At 36.2% G+C, this 22,466-nt stretch overlaps 1 protein-coding gene across 3 annotated transcripts in view; it reads right to left on the bottom strand.

Moving 5' to 3' along the window:
* LOC143225859 (transmembrane protein 104-like) overlaps positions 1-22,466 on the bottom strand; it is a 42,030-nt gene that overhangs the window by 5,939 nt on the left and 13,625 nt on the right. For 2 of the 3 annotated variants that reach the window (XM_076456000.1, XM_076456001.1), the window contains 4 exons: positions 12,700-12,730; positions 11,188-11,287; positions 9,811-9,919; positions 51-144 (listed from right to left, as the gene is read on the bottom strand). In XM_076456000.1, the coding sequence (XP_076312115.1) occupies positions 51-144; positions 9,811-9,919; positions 11,188-11,287; positions 12,700-12,730 (334 nt within the window). The remainder of the gene's footprint in view (positions 1-50; positions 145-9,810; positions 9,920-11,187; positions 11,288-12,699; positions 12,731-22,466) is intronic. The other variant, XM_076456002.1, reaches the window with a different exon arrangement.

Below are 22,466 nucleotides of genomic sequence, written 5' to 3'. Positions count from 1 at the left end.
TAGCATAATTATACATTGTTTACCTTTTAACTATATCAAATATTTCTTACCTAACCATCTCATGACTGTTGTCAAAATCTGCAGATACTTTGTTTTTTGTACATTGAAGAATGTAAAAGGGCCAAGTAAACAGAGAAAAAGAGCCTGTGATACAAATCAAGTAATTATTTTTTCCATAATTATATGACATTATATTATTTATTTAACATAACTTACACATAACCACATTGTTCAAGCTACCGAAACAACTTGTTCCACATTTGATGTTTTATAAAAGCCTAAAATTTTAATTTTATTCTAAAACTACAGAATCTATATACGTTATTTCAACTACATTCTCAATTTTAATAAAAGACAAGGACCTATAAAATTCAAATTTTGTTTACAAGTACTGGCCAAAAATATAATTTTTTTAATTATGGAAGTTGTTTCATCTAGATTGGAATTTACAAGACATTTTCAGAAAGTGACTTTTCCTCTTTGACAGTTTTATTTTCACCATGTTTACTGAAATTTATATAAAGTTGTTCAGTTGTGCTGAGTTAAAAAGTAATTTTTCCTACTTTCATTGCATTTTTTAATAAATGCCATCTTCAACCAACTTCAATTTGTTCAAAGTTGATTCTGGATATTTTCTCATAAAACCTATGCACAAGTATCAATATTCACTTTTGTTATATTCCAGTATTATTTAACCTTTTACTATGTGATACTGATGTATGCTCTGGACAACAAAACTAAGTTACTGGTAGAGCCAATTACAAGATAAGACACTATAAATTACTTTATCCATTGAAATTGAAATATTTCTGTAGCTAAAGAAACTTAATGCTTTAAATATTGCCTACCAAATAAAGCGTATAGTTCATACTGATAAATATTAGTTACATACTGCCATAGGAAGAAAGTCGTATCAGGACCAACAAATGGTAAGCTAAGATTATATCTTCAAAGTGAAGTAAATTCCTAGCAAAGTTGTTATTCATACTGAATGATATTAACAGCAGCATTCCTCCTAATGTTAAGTGTATGATAATTCCTCCTCCAGATGACAGTGAAACTAGTAACAATTATTCAGATGCCATTCTTTCTGGATGTTATTTGACTTAAACTGTCTGTAATTTTCTCATTCCTTTAAGTGAGTATTGTTATATTACAGTGTCACATGGATTGTAGAGTTTTAGGACTTCATGTACAAATGAGCTCAGATTAAATCAGATAAGTTAAACAGATTTTGATAAGTAGATTGAAAGAAGTTAGTATCTTGGGTTAAAAACAGTAAACTAGGTGAGTTTGCTAAACAAGAAGAATATAGAGATAAGAGCACAGGCAGAGAAGAAAGGAAGAAAGACTAACAGAAGAAAAGGAGACAGAGAATAAGAATACAAACTGAAAAATAAAATAAAAAAAAGGAGAGAGAGAGACTGTAAATAGACAGAATAAGAGCACAAACTGAGATTGCCAGGCTCACCTAATTTGAAGAAAAAGGATCTAAGAATGATAATGGGATCTGGGCCAACTACCTAAATTTAATGAACAGAAGGATGATATAGATACTTTCTCAGAGAAATGAAAAATTTGTTCAAAGTTAGAACTGGGACAAAGGTGACTGGACAGTCTGTCTAAGCCACTTCTCACAGGAAAATATGCCATGGACTATGACAAATTAAAAGTTTGAGATACTGTCTTAAAAATAAAATAAAATATACTTTCTTTCATGTAATTAGAATTCCAATTTGTTTAGGTTATGACTGTTGATCAGAAAGTTCCATTTCATACAGCCAATCAGTTTCAACTTGATTCATATTCATTAATATATTTATCTTGGTACTTTATTTTGTTGATTAAAGTAGTCATCACTTCCAGCTAGAAATTATAAATCACAGCTAAATTTGAGAAATATCAATGACCTGGCTTCTAATACAGCAGAAAACTGATTCAGAGACACACTTCAATTATAAAAATGGTGCATCATGAGCTTATCCATTTAACATCAATTTGCTAACATATCAGTACCTTCTTTGCAGTTTGGGGGACCAAGAACACATTTTCAAATATCAACTGACCAATGAATTATATATTACATTTAGAAATAGAGGAACAAATTTTTAAATATGGACTTTCAGAAAAGCCATTGAATGTGATTTAAATATTGATTTGTAAAAGCAACTCAATGAGAACAATTCAAAGGTCAAATACCACAGAAACTGTTTCTAAACATATATATATTATCTTCACACATATGTTACTACTCAAAATATCACAGTAGTTAGGTTTCTGCACAATCATCAAATGAATCCTTCAAAATGATTAGAGGGTCAGGTTAATGCATGGTACTTCATTTTGTAATAACTGACTTGCATGCTGTGATGAAAACTGTCAAAACAGACTTATAGCACCTCACTCTATTCAGTTTGCAGTAAAACAGACAAAATGAGGACAGAGAATTAACATTTGAAGTTACACTGAAAGTAATGATATCTTTTGAGTCATGTATCAGTCTCGATCCCAGTTCACACTATCATGTACATGGTGGAATCTTGGCATAGAGAAAGAGACGAGGTCAATCATGACTGAGAGTATGCAGTTAAGACTGATAGGTGAGAAACAGGAGAACAGTTTGGCATAGACTGGTGAGGCAAATACAGTTAATAAAGGAATACTAAGTTAGGAACAAACCCAATGTAAATTTGTAGGTAAGAAGCAGTCATGTTCCGAGAGATAGTCAACCACCATATCCAGAGCACCTATACCATGAAAAGACAAAGAAGCTCACGTGATTGGAATGGGCCTAATGTCTGAAAGCAGATGATATTGGAATCAGTGCTTCTTTCATGGTTGATGTGAGACATCAACTACTGTAGAAATATCCAAGGACTTTAACCATAAGATCCACTAGGAGGAGGAAAAATAAGAGCATGCCCACTGGGCAGTAGGCATAACCAGAATGCTGATATGGAGAAACCTTTCTTCAAGGCCCAAGAGAATCATATGGAGATGTTCCCAAAATGGTGAGGGGTGAGTGAGGAATAGGAAAAGAGTGGCTTGAAAGGAAGTACAGGAACACTATTTCAAGTGGTCTAGCCACCTGGCAATATCCTCAAGGATATTGGTAGAAAGAAGGAACCACAAAGACAGGGGATTCCTTGACAGGTTTGATAAGTCACATAAGGTTCACTGGTGGTGACGTGCATGAGCAAGTACAAGTGGAATGGTAGAATCCAGAGAAGCCACAGTCATCACATAGATAACCTAATACATGGATATAAAAAGGAAAGGAGCAGACTTAGGTGACAAGAATTATGAGGTTTGATAATCAGGGAGGATAAGGTTGGACATGACTGAGGAGAGAGCTAAAATGTTATTTTAATTAGAGGTGAATATGGCATTGGAATAGAGTAGGAAGGAGTTGGAAATGTGGCTGAGCCATCCCAAGTGACTGGGTCCATAAAGCAGAAATGAAGTTGAACAAGTTCCACTTAGAAGAGGGAAAGGAGAAGCCTGTTGGCCATGTAGATAATGAGCAAATGCCCTCCTAATGAAATGGAAAACAGACATGACTGAGGTTACTTCAAGTGGAAGGTTACAGAACTGATACATACAGACTCAGTATGGACAAATCTGAGGTATGGTCACAAAGCAGGAGCCATAGGGTCAATCCATCTGCCTTGGTCATCTATGAGTCTGATTGGACAAACCAGAGGAGAGAAAAGTAATTTTAATTCCAAAAATTAAGGATTAATAAAATGCTAATGATGGAGGATTGGTCAATGAAAGGGTTCTAGTCTGTGCTTTTCTTTAAGGAGACACTGAAGAAACAATTAATAACCCAGAAAGAGTTAAGCACACATTCTATGGGTTGCTGCATTGAAGGAAGGCTAGAACTGAGGAGAGAAGAAACAAAGAGTAGAGGGCCAGAACACAAGTCTAGAATGATCCATTTATCTGGAGCAAAATGGACTTACAAATGAATAAACAGGGATGGACAGGGTCCCACAATACCTGAACCAACCTGATGGTCACTGTCTGTTAGAACAAAGGGAGGGTCTTTTGTTGCAAGGAGGACAATAAAAAGTGTAAAGAAGAAAAACTGGAATTGAAGGAGAAGACAGGTGAGGTTGTAGGATAAGTGTGGAAGGAGTATGATCACAGCAGACGAGAAACTAATGAGGAAAAGAATATTAATGTAAGTTTGCATTCACACTGAATTACAGGGAACCAGTGATATTTACCAAAGTGTTTTTGATGGAGCAATGGAGCAAAATAAAGTCCAAGAAGAAAGAAGGCAGTTAAAAAACATGGAAGGTACAATATCTCTACCCAAATTATCCCATCCTGACAGTAAAAAGGTGCCATGGATGAGAAAGGAAGGCAACAAAGGAGGGTACCAAGAAAAGCACAAAGTCAGGAAATGTAGGTACAGAATAGTGACACACTTGACAATTATTGCATCTCCCAGACTATAAATTTTACCCTAAGGACTGGACGTCCAGAAAAGAGATGGAGGGGAACATTAAAAAATTAAATAAGAAACTGTCAGGTGTGGAAAAATCAGCATGATACTGTAAAAAATAAACCTATTCTAAAAAGGATGAAATATTAATTGAAATACCAGGACAGTGCAGAATAAACCTAGTAACTGGAAGAGGAAGGGTTTATATAAAGAACAAGAAGTGTTTTAAGAAATGGAGTGAGGAAAATATTGGTAAACACTTTGGTAATAAGTTCTCAGAAAAGACAAAGAAGACTTAACATGTTTTTCAGAGGAAAGGAGGTGTTCTAGTCAAAGGCAAGAGGTAAAAACAAAACAAAAAATACTCCATTTCATTGACCTCAACATTAGATTCAAAATCTTGTGAAAAGAATGGTGTTGCAAAGATGAAAGAAGAGAGTCCTAATGATAACATGGAACCCAACATATGCTACACACAATAGGTGTAATGATCTCAATAGGCAAAGTTGATTGATTGATTTAGTGTTTTATGGCACAAAGCAGCTGGGCTATCTGCGCCAAACATTTGGTAAAAAGGTAAAAATAAAGTAAATGTAGTAAAATACATAAAAGGAAATGAAGATAAAACAAAATATTATTGAAAAACAGAAAAATTACAAAACCAATGTTGACACCTAGTCTACAATGTTAAGAGAGAAAGCAGAGTAAAAGAAGTTGTAAAGTACTTACTCTAGCAAAATGGTAATGATCATAACCCGCCAGGAAGACTAACAGGTAAGTTCAAGAACCACCGTCAGTCACCTGAAGATGGCCTTTCCAGTCCTGGATCTGGGTTATGTGTCATAGCAGCCATTATCAAAATGTAAAATAACAGAAGTTTTAAAAGACACATAGCAGAATTGTAATAATGAGTAGACAAATCTCCAGAAAAAAGGTAAAAGTCAAGTAAATGGAGTAAAATTTGTAAAAGTAAATGAAGGTAAAAAGAAAACAGCAATTAAAACAGAAAATGGCGTAAAACCAATGTTGACATCCAGTCTACAAAGTTGACTGCTACCTGTAGCAGAATGGTAATGATCATAACCCGCCAGGAAGACTAACAGATAAGTTCAAGAACCACAGTCAGTCACCTGAAGTTGGTCTTTCCAATCCTGGTTCTGGGTTATGTGTCATTATGGCCAGTACTAAAAGATAAAGTAGTAAAAGTGTTAAATGACATGCAGCAAAAGTGTAATAACAACTTGCCAGGACGACTAACGAGTAGTTCAAACGAATAGTTCAAACAGCAGCGTTAGTCACCTGAAGTTGGCCTTTCCAGTCCTGGTGTCGAGTTATTTAATGTTCTTGGCCATTTTCCAATGTCAAATTGAACTAGAGAGATTGAGACTTTGAAAAGGGAACCACAATTAAAAAGGTGTAATGAATAAATATCCAACACTTAAATGAGATTAAAAAGATTAATGGCCATTAAAAAACTAAAAACTTTATCAAGGTGGACAGTGTCACCATCACCAATAACACTGTCCAATGTTACAGATAAACCCTGGGAAAAAACATGTTGAAAATATTGCCGTCGTTGAGAATTGTAACGATGGCAAGAAAGTAAAATGTGGCTGACAGTGATTTGAGTGTTACACAAACTACACATTGCTGTATCAGTTCCAGATAAAAGAAAACGATAAGTTAAAAAACTGTGACCAATGCGTAGTCTAGTTAGAACAACTTCCTCCTTCCGAACTTTACGGAAGCTAGATGGCCAAAGCCCAATATAGGGTTTTATTTGAAAAAGCTTGTTGTCGTGTTGCTCACTCTAAGTGGACTGCCAGCTGGCACGGAGCCGAGCCTTGAATACAAGACCATAGTTCATGTACCAAATAGGCACAGTGGTGATAGTGCCGGAGCAGATAGATTTAGCTGCCGTGTCTGCAAGCTCATTCCCACAAATACTAACATGGTCTGGTATCCAGAAAAACTGGATAGAAGTAGCAGTTAATGAGAAATGGGCCAGTCGATTTTGAATATCAGCGAGAACAGGGTGTGAGCCAACGTATAGCGATTCCAGGGCCAGTATAGAACTAAGCAATATGGCTGGAGAACCCTTCTCTGTACGACCACGTCTTTTTTCCTAACTGTCCTTAGTCGGAGGAGGTCTATCAACCTCCATGGATCCTGCCCTGGGTCGAGTAGGCAGGTCTTTGTAATTGGAAGGGGATTCCAGTGACTGAAGACGTGAACGAATGATTGTTTTGCCTCTTGGGGTGGGAGAAAAAGATGTATCAGAAGAAATGCCTGTATTTGAAACTGAAGGATGTGAATCTTGAGGTTTGTTGGAACGTATGGGAGGAACAGAGATGGGTGTGGAAGTAGATTCATCCCTTTTTAACCACAGAGGTCAAAAGGCTTTTCATTTGTTTTGAAAACGATTCTCTTGGAGGCACAGAGAGATCTGTCTGCATTCCCACTGTAGTTGTGGAATAAAGTGCAGCAGCATATGTCCAAGATGGAGTAGTGGGCAGCAATTTCCGAGCCTCAGGATAACTAATGTTATGTGTCGTTTTCAAATGCTGCACCTCTTTTTCCTCCAACCATTTTGGGCAAGAACGAAAGTAGAAGGGGTGAGAACCATTGCAGTTGATGCAATGTGGGTCCATGTCACATTCATAGGCATTGTGGTCCTTGCCCCCACAACGAGCACATGTCAGGGAACCACGACATGATGTCTTTGAGTGGCCAAGTCTCTGACATTGGAAACATCGGAGAGGGTTTGGAATGTATGGCTGTACCCTGCAAATGAGATAACCTGCCTTGATGGTGGCAGGTGCACGTGATGAAGTAAATGTCAAAACGAGGGTATTTGTTGGCAGTGTAACTCCATCTTTGAGGGTGGAGATGTGTCTCACTGCAGAAACTCCTTGAGTGAAGAGACCAGCGAGAATCTCTGACTCGGGGACCTTCCTCAAATTTCTCTCAAGAATAACTCCTCATGATGAATTCAAAGTAGCATGAGGTGTAACCTGAATAGGTATATCCCCAATTGCCTTTGAATTCAAGAGGAGTTCACTGTGTTGGGATGAGGATGTTTCAACCAATATGTCTCCAGATTGAAGCTTCTTTACTGACTTTGGAGAGCCAGTAAGTCCCTCTAGTCCGTTCTGAATCAAAAAGGGGGACAATGGCTCTAAAGGTTTTTCCGAAAGAGAATGTAATGTAAGAAAATGAGGTACGTGTGTTACAGATGTTGAAGATTGCTGTTCAGAGTCTTCAAGATGTGGTCACTTACCCATTGACTGTTTTTTCACTATTTTATTTAAATTTTTTGAAGGAGGATCCATAGGAAAAAAGAAAAATTTTGGTACCCACTGAGAATAGTCAAAGAATTTCATAAATTGTTGGTAATATTTGCATTCACTTAAGCAGAAAAAAATAAGAGTTCATATTAAATTGTGAATTCATATTCAAATATTGAAAACAAAGTTGTTTGAGTAAAATAATTTAACAAGTCTCAGCAAAAACAAAATTTTTACATGACTGTGTGAAGAAAAATAATGAGGAATTTTGCATGTGAATGTTTGGTTTATTTTGAATTTTGCACAAAGCTACATGAAGGTTATCTGTGCTCACCCCTAATTTAGCAGTGTAAGACTAGAGGGAAGACAGCTAGTTATCACCACCCACTGCCTACTCTTGGGCTACTCTTTACCAACAAATAGTGGGATTGACCATCACATAAAATGCCCCCACGGCTGAAATGTTGAGCATGTTTGGCGCGATGGAGATACGATACTCAGATTATGAGTCAAGTACCTCAACCACCTGGCCATGCTGGGCCTGTATATGAATGTTGAGGGTGCATTTGTGCAAGGAGGTAAGCCATGCTTGTATTGACAGATAGTTTTGTTCCATAATTTGTTTTCTTATAGCAAAGCCACACTGGGCTATCTGCTGTTCACAGCAAGTGAAATTAAACCCCAGATTTTACCACTGTTCCACCAAGGAACTTATTGTATGCAATATCATGCAGTTGTGCAAATCAGCACTACTTCAAGAAGAAAATAGTTTGAGTACTGAGGTGAGTAATCGTATTGGAATAATAGACTAAATATATATATAATACATGACTGTGTATTGGCATCACATAGTGAAAAGGGAGCTTTTGAGACTTACAAAATTATGATTAAAAGTCACATAAAATGAATTTTTAAATATTGTTACAAATCTCATACTAGAAGTGTTAGAATAAAATTTCAAGTTTGTGTTTTTTCTTGTTGTTGTTGCTTTTTTTTATATATATAAGCAATGTTTAATTCCAAGGTGATAATGTAATTTTAAAATTTTTAACCTCATTTCTGTTGATAGATAAAATGTAAATAATGACATTTACATTAACAAATTAAAAAGTGTTTTTAGTTAACTTTTCAGCAACTTCATACTCATCACTCATAGCCAAATAAATTCAAGTCAGGATTTGATTACGAATATTACGTGGTACAGCAGTTTACCAATTTTATCAATACCATTATCATATATGACACTTGAAGTAAACATTTAAATACATTTTCTCAGAACTACATTTCATTCCTAAATGTTTTGAGTTTTTCATTAGCTTTCTTTAGTTCATCCTTACAGAAGCTATAGCTAGTCAATAAGTTGAGAAACCATGAATTACTGTTCATATCACTATTTATTTAATCATGTTTTACTTATACTTTAGCTATTTTCTAAGTTGAGCTCCATTAGTAACTGTTCAAATACCATGTTGTGTCCTCATAAAAGGATGGCACTGAAAAGCTGCAGTAGTAAAGTTACTTGTACAAAGAAGCAAAATTTAAGTGAAAAACAAGGTAAGAATATATTTTCAATGGATGATAATTTCTTACCATTTATAAACCATACTTTAAAATGGGAAAAAAAATCATTTAAAAAAATCTATACATGTACTGTTTACAAATGAGACTCCTCAGAGCTGCACAAAAATATCTTTCATTTTGTCTTTGCAATTTATGCCAAATAAATGTTACATTATTACAAAATATAGATTCTAAAATAATTTTGTATGAAAAGTTGTTAAAATAGAGTTAGATTTATTATGTTGACTTAAATATTATATGTAAATATTCACTCAACACCTGACAGGTGCTCTCAGTGCTGGAAGCATTAAAAACAATTTTCTGGTATTTTATATGGGATGAAGTGAACCTATTTTATGTTAATAAGTTCAAAGTGGGGGCAAAATTCTCATTTTCCAAACACCTACCTTTTTAATTCCGCAACACTGTTTTAAAACACTAACTTTTTGTAATTTTAAATTAAAACTTTACACAAAATATTATTTTTTGAAATAAATGTATTCAACTTACTAAATAAACCATGTAGACACCATGGCGAGAGATGGAAGATGCTGTAGTCCAACATGGATCTGTGCTATTATATATGCTTGTGCAATTTGGTCCTTCTACTACATAATTACTTTGTACAAAAACATAAAACAAAGAATTAATCACAAGTTAGTCTATTTTACTTCGCAACTTTATTGTTCAATAAAAAATTAACAATATAACTTTAAGATTCAAACTTTTAATATACATAAATGTCACTTCAATAAACAATGAACTGAATGTTCACAAATAAATATATGTACTTTATAAATTTTCATAGACACATAACAGATTAGTAGAATAATAATTTTAAATGGATATTGGCAACAGTATGAGAGCACAGATATCACAACAATTGTGCATAAAGTATATTATAAAAACAAAGTTTGAGATTACCTTTGTAGAGATCCTTCATATTCTTGTATGTAATAAATTTTTTGTTGCTTAGTACATACAGATATGAAATAACAGCTCAACAGAAAACATTTGCATTTGATTACCTTAGAGCATTCTTTGATTTTGTAATTTGTTTATGGTTAAGTACAGTTACCAGTATATTATTCTTGTTTACAAGCAAACTAACATACAACTTCTTATACATTGTTTCAATGTAAAAAAAAGTCCATAAAAGAAACAGTTTACATTATTAAAATCAAACCTCTTTTTACTTGGACAACTTTATGCTTGTTATTATAAACTAAATGCATTCAAGTCAGGATTTGTTTCAGAATGTTACAACAGTTTACTCACACAATACAAATATGTTATTTTTAAGCCAACTATCATACATTTAAGTTTCATAAAGAAGGTAATTTTCTTATATAAAGAACAAGTTATGCAACATAGTATTTTTAATAGAGTAGATTTAAAGTTAAGTGTTGTTCATCTTACTAAAGCAAATACATCAACTCATGGTAATTATTACCATCAATCTACACTGTAAACATGTGATTAATTTAACAAATTATAAGAAAGTGTGGCAGTTTTGTGATGTATAGGAGTTTAAGTAAGACATCTAAATCAACCTTATTTGTTTTTGTTTATTGGTAAAAATAAAAATTATACTACAATATATTTTTATGGTGTATTACTTCTTCACTGCAGTTTTCTAAGGCAAAGATTATTTCTTTTCTTTTTTTTTTATTAAAAGAAATATTACAAGCATCTTTGTATTTTAGAATGTCTTCACACACAACATACTTATTTTATGTAAAATTTAATTAAACAAGTTCCTGTTATCAATTATTACAAATGTGTTTTATTCAACAAGTTATAAATATTTTAATTCATGTGAATCAGCTGTCTGATGCATTTGTGTTTTAAGATATTTATCCTTTTAAGCTTTTGGTAAATGCTTACCATGTAACATCTCTCAGTGATTTGGCTATTGCAGCAGCATAGATAGTCAAGTCCCCATACAAGTAGACAACAATACACAAATAGAAAAGATTAACCCCAACTGTAATCATAAATATAAACTTTATTCTCACACTATTCTCTAATGAAATCTTGTAAATAATACAGAATGATGACATAATAAAATAAAAACCTTTATCACTGGCATGTAAAAAATAATTTTGGTAAACCCAAAATACTCACATTGGGTGTACATAGTTTCAAGGTGTCCATCAGTACATTGTAAAAATCACTTTAAGCAAGATAAAGTAACTTCTGATATTGAAGTACTCACTCTTCAAAACAACAAGATAAATAAAAATTGGGAATATAAAAATCTGAGTAGGGGTCAAAAAAAGGAGACAAGACTGGAAATACTGTAGACATTATTTACTCAAACAATAAACCTCTATTTTATCTCCTTGCTGTTAGCTAGAATTCCATTTAATGGACTCATAATAAGAATTCTTAGTTTGAGTAAATAATATCTACATGGCTTCCATGTTTTGTTTTTGTACAATTCCTATTTGTAAGTTTCTAAATTATAAAATTTTTTATTTATATTATTTGATTGGTTTTTATGTGCTTAATTATGGGCAAAGAATTATTTGATATGGAACTAAATTTTATACACTGTATGTAATGATAATAAACATAAATAATGGCTAGCTGACAGTTAAATGATGATTTACTGTGGCTATTGATTATTTAATTGCTTTAGTTTGATGTAAAATGTTAAGCTGCAGCTGGAGATTTGAGAATATAGTGATCATTTACAGTTTCTGTGCAATTAAATTCTTAATACATAATGGATAGCAATGGGTAAATATATGCCTAGACTGAGACGCAACTCCAGTAAATGCATTTTAGTCAGCAAATTTTCATTACCTTGCAAGTCTAACATTTGTGCTTTTTTGTATGCACATACAGCTTAAGCAGTTAATAGTAAAGGTTTTTCAAGTGTTGTTTGAACTGAATCTTCAATGTTTAAGGTGTTTTGTGTCCAAGTGCTCTTTTAGAGTTTTGTGAAAATCCTTGTGATTTCTATTGTGAATCACTACCATGGTTTATGATGAATATATTAATTTATGTGAAAATTCTTAGGAAAAAGAATTATTTGTTTATGACAAGCATTTCCATACCACTTCTTGACAAAATGCACAAGTTACATCAAGCAAGGGTTTGAAACAAGATGGCAGCTATGAGTTTTGTGCTAGTTGTGCCAATATAACAGTATTTAGTTTATGTTCATTTTACAAATGATTTGTCTTGATTTTAAAACATTTTTATACACATTTTTCATGAACATATGATCTACATCTACAAATATGGTCATATGTTAGAAATGTTCTCAACTTACTGCTGTATTCACTTATGTAAAAACTTATTGCAAGTACTTTTACTTTTTACACTGACAAAAGTATTTTCATATAATTATTAAATAAAGTATCTAGCACATAATTAATACATACAAACCTTTGTTAAAAAAGATAGAAGCCATTTTGCCCTGTAGAGGAAAAAAAAAGTTATTTATAATTACACTGACAAGGTAAGAATAATTTCAAAACAAAAGACCTTTAAAAACAGAAAGTGGAAAAGTGATGTCTAATCTTTTAAGCAAATGTTCACTTCCTGATATAATCGTAATAATGAAAAAGTTATAATTTGTGTATGTTTAGAACCAGAAATTATGTAGAATTTGTATTTTAAATTTACATTGTGAATTGAGGTAGACAGAATTATTCTAACATAAAACTGGATAACAAGTTCAAATTGATATAAAAATGTATAAAGTATAAGTTCAAGCATAAACTTTTGTTTTGCCTGAAAAGTCTTCCTACTTTGTAACCAAATGTGTTTAGTTTCAAGGTATGTATTAAAGGTAAAGTAAAACAATTTTAACCATTTGCCTTTACATATTCTTTTAGGGTGTACTTTGTATTGGGTTTACCCTATTGAGCATATGTTAAAAAATGAATTCTAAATACAATGTAAAAACAAGTAATAATACATAAATAATAAACTCTTACATTATTTGATTCTCTCATAACTGTCCTGAAATAAGTAAATTTAGAATACAAAAATCTTTAATATTAGTCTTTACCATTTTTTAAATTTTTATTAAAATTTTTTAATAAGTTACTAAAATCTTTGATTCAACAATTCTTGTTCTGCATAAACACCAGCATAGTGAACAAAATAGGTATAAAAATTGTCACTTAGTTTGATTTTGAAAAATGTCAACTTTAATAGTCATAACTTACAGCAAGAGAATTACCATATAATTCCAAACTGCAAATAGATTTCACAACTCAACCATGAAAATATATGCTAGGAACTGACATCTGGGGGATGGCAGGAAGGTGAACGCCAAAGTAGGTTTCACCTCCAGTCCATCACAGCACAACATTGGGAATTTATCATCTAGTTGCTGGTACGAGGAGGGCACCCAACAACATGCACAGAAGGACTGGTGTGGCTGATCCAGCTCCAACCATCACCACATCCACCAGGAACTAACCTCCAGGCAGTAAGAAGAGTGTCTCAGCCTGAAAGATGAACTGCAAGTTGGCCAAATGCATCTGGTTACATCTGGAAAGGTACATCATTTCCACAGTAAGATATCTATGAATGCCATACATACCTGCAGAACACTAATATCCTACTCTCAACTGAGTGGGATAGAGCACACTCACAAGAAAGCCTCCATGGTACACTGCTCCAATTGCTAAGAGCTGGTAAGTGACAAAGACTCCCATACTCTACAAGAAGAAGAGGTCAGAAGAGGAAGAAGCATGTTGGAGTCTAGATGAACAATGCACTGGAAACAGTGGAATGTCATACAGTGACATATGATACATGGATCATCATCTGTATTACTTGTGTCAGTTTGTGAACACACAGTCTGGAATGAACATCTTTATTAAGCAAAATACCATAAAGAATAACTAAAAGTGATTGTACAGAGCACCTCCATCTCAACAGCTGGCATATCTGACACAGTTCCTACAGTGCAGATTTAAGAATAAGTACACCTGATCAGGCAACACTAAACCACAAAGCAGAATTATAAGGCACAAAAGAGCCCTTGCAAAAAAAAGATAGAAAAAAACTCATAGACAGGAAATGGTCAGGTGTTGATGACAATTAGCAGTGATGGTATGGTGAGTGTTACACTACCAGTATGAATGTCTTCCAATGAGTGATGGAAATTAGCAACAGGAAACATAGGAAAGTGACATATTTGATGGAAAAGATGATAATCATTCAGTAAAAGGGGAGAATAAGCTGGCAAATCTATCCTGTTAGGCTATCAGCAGAAAGGTCACAGCCTGGAAAGGGCTCCAAGGAATAAACAAACAGAAACCATAGAAGGAAACAGTGCAGTCCATATAATAGCAGAGAACCCCAACTGGGCAGAGGAGGCAACCAGGGTCAAACAATCATAAGTGTATGATATAAAAGGAAGGGAGATGGGTGTGAAGGCAGAATTACCTGAAATGGGTAGTGAAAAATGATCAGGGAAAAGAAAAAACAAAGGAACTGTGAAATAAAGTTCAGTGAACAAACAAGTCCAAACAATAATGCCCACATGCAAACAGGAGAAAGAAAAGAAAAGGGTCTTTAAGAAGAGGTGATAGAAGAAACAGATGGACAACAGTTTGAATGGAGGAGGAGTAAGGGCATGAAGGACTATAATAACATTCCAAATTCAGAAGAGAGGCAGAGCAAGGAGAAAGGTGAAGTTAAATGAAACAGAAAGAAAGTACAGGCATACCATGTAAAATGAAATGTGGCTAACAAAGCAACAAGATAGCTCATAACTGAAGAGATTGAGAAGCCCCTGTTAAAGAGCTAGGTAAGAAAGGAAGTACTGTGGAGAAGAGTGTGACAAGGAGGAGGATAACCATGTGTAAACAAAATATAGTACATGTAATCCTTCCGTTGGTACACAGCTATGGAAAAAGGATGAACATAACACAAAAAAGCTGTTTTGCCTGTCCAGAAACCAGACAAAAACATGTATAAAGATAAAGTGTGGAAATAGAAAGATGATGAATGTCAGACTGGGACTGATGTGAAAGGGTGGGGAAGGAGGAGGAGGAAGAAGAGTTAACACTACAAGTCAACATGGCAGTGGAAACAATGGCTGTGTCAACTATAAGAGAGCCACAAAAAGAACATGATATGGGATAGTATGGATGATAAAAAGGACCCAGGAAAACAGATTTACAGGAGAATAGACATATAGATAGAGGCCTTTCCAGTCCAGGTTTAGTATGTCTACCACCCCAACCAATAGGTGTGCAACCGGAAACCAAACCTGTGAAACCTAGTAATGGAGATACATAACAAAAGCATCCATATCTTGAATATCCAACTGGGAACACCAGCAGATCCAGTTTCCACTCCATAGGAATGATATTATTGGTATGAATCAGAATAAAGCAAGTCACCAAATGAACACAATGGCTGTGGGCCCAATACAATCCAGTGTTTGAAAACAGAGACTTCGAGTGAGTGTCCCTTGCCTGGAGAATTTAAACAATCATAGCTGAGTTGTTGGAATGAAACTTCATCAACTGGCCCTGAAAATCTGGAAAGAATTGAACCAATACACAATAAACTACGAGAGACTCCAAAAGATTAATATGGAAAAATAACTCGATGGTGTCCACCAACCTGAAATCATCTGAGCATCCAAGAAAGCACCATAACTAGAAAGAGAAGCATCCATAAAGAAATGATGGTCCACACATGGACAAGGAAAAAGGAATACACATAATGAAGAAGTCTTGATTCAATGACCAGATGAAGTCAGTCTATAGGGAAGGAAAAAGGAGAGGGGCATCCAGAGGATCCCAAGCAAGGCTCCATTGGTCATTAAAGCTCACTAAAGGCAATGCATATAGGCACAAACAAGAGGGATGAAGGCTTTCAAAAAGGTCCATGTTATGTAAAGAGATGAAACCTTTTACACAGTGGGAGAAGGAAAAAAGGATAAACTGAAAACTAGTAGCTCCATAATCTGTGAATGAAGGAGAGAGAAAGTCTGGGTCTGACTGAGAATGGAATTGAACAATACTATAAGATGAATCAGTTACTTCATGTGCTGCCTCTATCCTTCAGTTTCAGTTTTTCTGACAAGTTTCTCAGGTTGGTTGGTTGATTTAGTGTTTTATGGCACAAAGCAGCCAGGCTATCTGTGCGAAACATCTGGTAAAAATTCATAAAAGGAAATTAAGGTAAAACAAAATAAAGTTTAAAAAACCATATTAATAGCATAACACCAATGTTTTCATCTAGTCTACAACGTTAAGATAAAACTACAGTAATTCAAGTTGTTAAGGACTTTCTGTAGCATACCTGTATTTATCATAACTCACCAAGAAAACTAACAGGTAAGTACAAAAACCACCATCAGTCACCTGAAATTGGCCTTTCCACCCTGGTTCCAAGTTATTTGACGTTATGACCATTTTCAAAAAGGAAAGTAAAAGTTTTAAAAGATGTAGGCAAAATTATAATAATAACTCACCAGGATGACTAACGGGTAGTTCAAATGGATAGTTCAAACAGCAGCTTTAGTTACCTGAAGTTGGCCTTTCTAGCCCTGGTTTCAAGCTATTGATTGTTATGGCCAGTTTCTAATTTCAAATCGAACTAGATTTGAGCCACACATGAAAAGGTGTAAAGTATATATTAAAAAACTTAAATGGTATTAAAAAGATTTATGGCCTTTAAAAAACTAAAAACATTATCAAGGTGGGCAGTGTCACCATCACCAATAACACTGTCTAATGTTATGGACAAACCTTGCGGCAGAACATGCTTAAAAAAATGCAGTCATTGAGAGTTGTAACGATGGCAAGAAAGTAAAATGTGGCTTATTGTGACCCGAGTGTTACACAAACTACACACTGATGCATCAGTTCCAGATAAAAGAAAACAATGAGGTAAAAACTGTGAACAATGCATAGTCTAGTTAGAACAACTTCCTCTTTCCAATTCTTATGAAAGCAAGATGGCCAAAGTCCAATATAGGGTTTTATTTGGAAAAGCTTGTTTTCACACTGGTCACTCCAAGTCCACTGCCAGCTGGCACGGAGTCAAGCCTTGAATACAGGACCATAGTCCATGTGTGGAACAGGTACAGCAGTGATAGTGCCAGAGCAGATAGACATAGCTGTGGTGTCGGCGAGCTCATTTCCATGAATACCAACGTGGCCCAGTGTCCAGAAAAACTGGGTAGAAGTAGATGTTAAAAGGGAGATGGGCCAGTCGGTTTTGAATATCAGCGAGAACAGGGTGTGAACTAACATTAAGCGATTCCAGGGCCAGTATAGAACTAAGCGAGTCAGTATAAATAGTGCAGATTCACTACTGCGTAGCTTTATGTGATCCAGGGCAAGAGAAATGGTGTACAGTTCAGCAGTGAACACAGAAGCTGTAGAGGGGGTTCTGCACCAAACCACCACAAACCATGGTAGAGCCCACACAGTCACCTGATTTGGAACCATCTGTATAAATAGGAATGAAAGGATGGTTCAAAAAATGTTCAGCAAATAGCAGACAGTACTTCCAATTGGGAGTGTCCACTTTTCTCAGATGACTTAAAGATAGGTAAAAATTGAGGACTGTAATAAGTCATGGTGGGATAGGCTGACCAGTAAATACAGCAATGTTATCCAAAGACAGGCCCAATTCATCCATCTGCACCTAGATAATAAGGCCAAAAGGAGCAATGGCAGACCATGTGTTCTGAAAAAGTCTGGCCCACCAAGGAAGGAAAACACAACCCCAGATAAAATGCTTTGGTAAGAAATGAAGTTTCAAAGCATACAGTAAAGACAGTTTAAAACAGCAGAGGTGCAGAGGAGGTTCATTAGACTGTGTAGAAGCTCTGTACTGGAGAAATACAGAAAGCCTCAGTGCAGACCCAAAGTCCTTGATGATGAATGGGGCCCAGCATCATTAAGGCTGAGGGTCTGGCAGAGTCATAGACCAGTGATCCATAGTCATGTTTCGATCGAATAAGAGCATGATATATCTTTAGCATAGAATGTCGATTCACTCCCCAAGTGGTGGAAGAGAGGACATGGAAGATGTTCAGAGCTCTTGTACATTTGATCCCTAGCTGCTTGATGTGTGGTATAAAGATCAGCTTACAGTCAAAGATAAGCCCCAAGAACTTTGTTTCAGAGACCACAGGCAGCACAACTTCACTGATACAGAGCTGGGATCAGGGTGAATACCCCATTGGGGGCAAAAGTGCATGCAAATGATTTTCGAGAGAGAAGTTAAAGCTATTTGCTGTGGTCCACTTCAGTAAACAATTGAGGGCAGTCTGTAGCTGCCACTCTTTATACCTCATGTTTGATGACTGTGTGATATACCTATGAAAAGTATCCCAGACCCATTTTTGAGCCTATCCTACCATGTGGCAGGCAGGATTCTACCACAGACAAGGATATCCTGGAAAACGTGTCGAGGTTTTAGGAATACACTGAGCAGCTGCCTGTATAATACAATCAGTTATTGCTGCCACATAGTTGTCTGTTGATGGATTACAGACAACAGCAGGATCAAGTTCTGCAAGAGCAATGAAAGTGGGTCAGATTTGTTTGATCCAGCTTCCACTGGGGCATGTGGGTCTGGTGGCATCGATCACAGCTGGTTTCTCTCAAAATTATAGGAAAATTATTACTGCCTCGTAGGTTATTGTCAATCCTCCATGAAAAGTAGGAGAATAGTGAAGGGGAGCAAACAGAGAGACCAATAGCAGTAAAATACTGACTAGGTGCATGAAAATAAGTATAAGAACCAGTACTAAAGAGAGAAAGGTTATAATCTGAGAGCATGTGCTCTGTGGAGCAATCCCTCCCATCAATAACAGCACCTGCCCAGAGGGGATTATGCCCATTAAAGTTCACAGGGATTAAAAAGAGAGACAGCAACTATTCAACAAGAGCATCAAAGTCTGATTGATCATAGGTCTCTTCAGGTGACAGGTAAATAGAACAAATAGTGATGGTACAACCCAAGGAAACATGTATGGCATCAGCCTCCAAGGGTGTGAAAAGTGGCAAAGATAGGGTGGGCACATGCTGATCAACCAACAATGCCACCCCTTCATGTACTCCTCCATCACACAGCCTGTCATTTCTGCACAAAGAAAACTGCCAAAAGGTGACTGTATTGGCAGGTTTCAAAAATGTTTCCTGTGAGGAAAGACATGCAGGATGGTAGGATGCAATCAGTGCTTTGATGTCATCCAGATTAGAATGTAAACCTCAATAGTTCCATTGTATCAAGGTAGCCATTTTTATTTATGTGCAGGCAAATTGGGTGCAGAGTTCTTCTGTTGATGACCATGTTTTTTTCTTTACTGTCTTTATTCGAGGGAGATCTACCAACCTCCATGGATCCTGCCCTGGGTCAAATGGGCAGGTCTTTGTTGTTAGAAGAGGATTCCAGGAACTGAGGACATGAACAAATGATCGCTTTGCATCTTGGAGTGGGAGAAGATGTACCAGAGGAAATGCACATAGCTGGTACCAAAGAAAGTGGATCTTGGGGTTTGCTGGAATGTATGTTAGGGACAGAGATGGGTGTTGACATTGATTCATCAACTTTTATAACCGTGGAGGTCAAGAAACTTTTCATTTGGTATGAGAATAATTATTTTGGAGGCACAGAGAGATCTGTCTGCACTCTCATTGTGGACAGCAACTTTTGAGCCTCAGGATAAGTAATGTTTTGAATTGTCTTGAAATGATGCACCTCTTTTCCTTCCAACCATTTAGGGCAAGAATAAAAGTAGGATGGGTAAAAGCCATTGTAGTTGACACACTGAGGGTCATTTTAACACTCATAGGCATCGTGGTCCTTACAACTGCAACAAGCACACGTCAAGAAACCATGATATGACGTCTTTGAGTGACCAAACCACTGACACTGAAAACATTTGAGAGGGTTTAGAATGTATGGCCATACCCTGCAATTAAGATAACCTGACTTCATGGTGGCAGATGGACATGGTGATGTAAATATCAGAATGAGAATACTGGTCAGCATCATAATTCCATCTCTGCATGTGGAGATACACCTCAATGCAAAAACTCCTTGGGTGGAGAGACCAGCAAGAATCTCCGACTCAGGGATGTTCATCAAATTCCTCTCAACAATAACTCCTCATGACAAATTCAAAGTAGATGAGGCATAACCTCAATAGATACATCCACAAATCGCCTTTGAATGCAAGAGGAGGTCACTGTGTTGAGATGTGGATGTTTTCACCAATGTCACCAAACTGAAACTTCTTTACTGAATTTGGAAAGGCAGCAAGTCCCTCTCGTCCCTTCTGAATGAAAAAGGGAGATATATTCCCTAAAGGTTTGTCTGAAAGAGAATGTAGTATAAGAAAATGAGGTACTGGTGTTACAGATGTTGAAGATTCCTGCTCAGAATCTTCAAGATGTGATCATTTACCTATGGACTGTTTTTCACTATTTAAAGTTTTTATTTGGAAGATCTATAATAAAAAAAATATTTCAGTGCCCACTGACCCCACCCACCATGAAGCACTATGAAGAGACCCATTAAAATGCCACCCAAAGACATTGCAGCAATGCCAGTGTTTTGTGAGCACTATACCCAAACATCAGCATCAGATACAATGTCCCCAACATCTATTGAGAACATCCAGCACTGGTACTTGGTCAACCCTAGCTCAAGTGAACCAGCCGACTGACCCAAGGGGGGCCACCTTAAGGCTGCCCGTCTACAGGAATTCAAGGCCAAAATGGTGGGTTGGTGTTGCATTCCTCAACCACCAGGATCCTCTCCTCCCCTTCACATGGCAAACACATGGGTGGATGTTTAGATCTCAGAGGAGGTAAAGCAAAAGAACAGAACCTTCCCTGGGAGGTCCAATTACCACATACAAGAATCTAAACCAAAAGAGCTTGGAACTGAAGAACATAACCACAATGGGAAGTAATACAAAGGTAACGAGAAGTGAAGGTATGCCTCGGAAAGTTCTTTCATTGTTTTTCATAAATCAGGAGCGAAAAACACATCAAAAGAGACAAGTACCACTCCATGGTAAAACGAGGTAGGAACAAGAAGTTTAATGCCTAAAGATCTATGATAGGGCACCAGTCCCCAGTCTTCTTGGGAATAACAAACAGGTAGGAATAAACACTTGAAAGGGAGTAATACTCCAGGCAGTGGCACCCTTGTGAAGCAGATCTTGTACTGCCACAGAAAGATGCTGACTGGAAACTGAATCCCAATGAGGAGGGAAGAAAACGAGTTGCTGGAACAATGGACAGGGAGAATCAAAACAGAAGATAAGCCCATCTAAGACAACCCACAAAACCTAAGAGTTTGTGGCAAAGGACCATCATACATGGAGAAAGTAGAAAGATCCAATCCCTATAGAAGCTGAACTCACTAATATAATCTCCGAGTCTGTTTTATGCTCCATGAACAGTGCCACAACTACCATAAGCAAACCTTAGGAATAAAATAGTCTGGCATCAGAAAGGGAGAGGGAGGAGGAAAGCAAGATACTAGAACTAGGTTCGGGAGGGGTACAGAACAAACAGAAGGCCAATGAGGAAAGGGAGGTATGCAAACATGCTGGCTCAACTCTGATTTTCAGAGTTGGAAATGCTCTCAAACCATCCTGTTGCAGAAGAGCAGCCATGTACATATCATGCAACAACAAGAAAGGCAAACATACTCACAACAAAAGGGCATCCTGATGCCAAAAGGTCCTAAAAACAGAGGAGTAATGTTAGCAAAAAGAGGGTGGACAAGGAGAGATGTGCCATGGTGGTAAACAGGAAAATATGATTGGTAGAAAGTGACTGAAGTAGTGATGTGTAAACCTCTAAAGGTAATGAAAGTCTGAGAGTCTAAATAGGGAAATAAAAAATGGAGATATGCTAAAGCATGGTTTTCTAGAGTAGAGGGCTATCATGGCATACTGACCACCTAAATATAACTCATATAAGCCCCAATACCTGATGAGGGAATTAAAACATTAACCAATCAGTGTGACACTCAAAAGCACAGGTGTGTAATCACAGGAAATGGAAAATGAGAATAAAATATACTACAATTAATGTTTCAACAAAGGATTAAAAAAGGCCAGGCACCTCATCCAAACTGAATCATGACAGTAAGGCACAGGTAGGAAGAGGGAACAAGCTGTTAAAATTCTCATTCTCATG

The sequence above is a fragment of the Tachypleus tridentatus genome, chromosome 9 (assembly GCF_004210375.1).
Source record: "Tachypleus tridentatus isolate NWPU-2018 chromosome 9, ASM421037v1, whole genome shotgun sequence".
Lineage (NCBI taxonomy): Eukaryota > Metazoa > Arthropoda > Merostomata > Xiphosura > Limulidae > Tachypleus > Tachypleus tridentatus.
The sequence above is the reverse complement of the archived record's forward strand: the minus strand, read 5'-3'. Positions and strand labels throughout refer to the sequence as shown.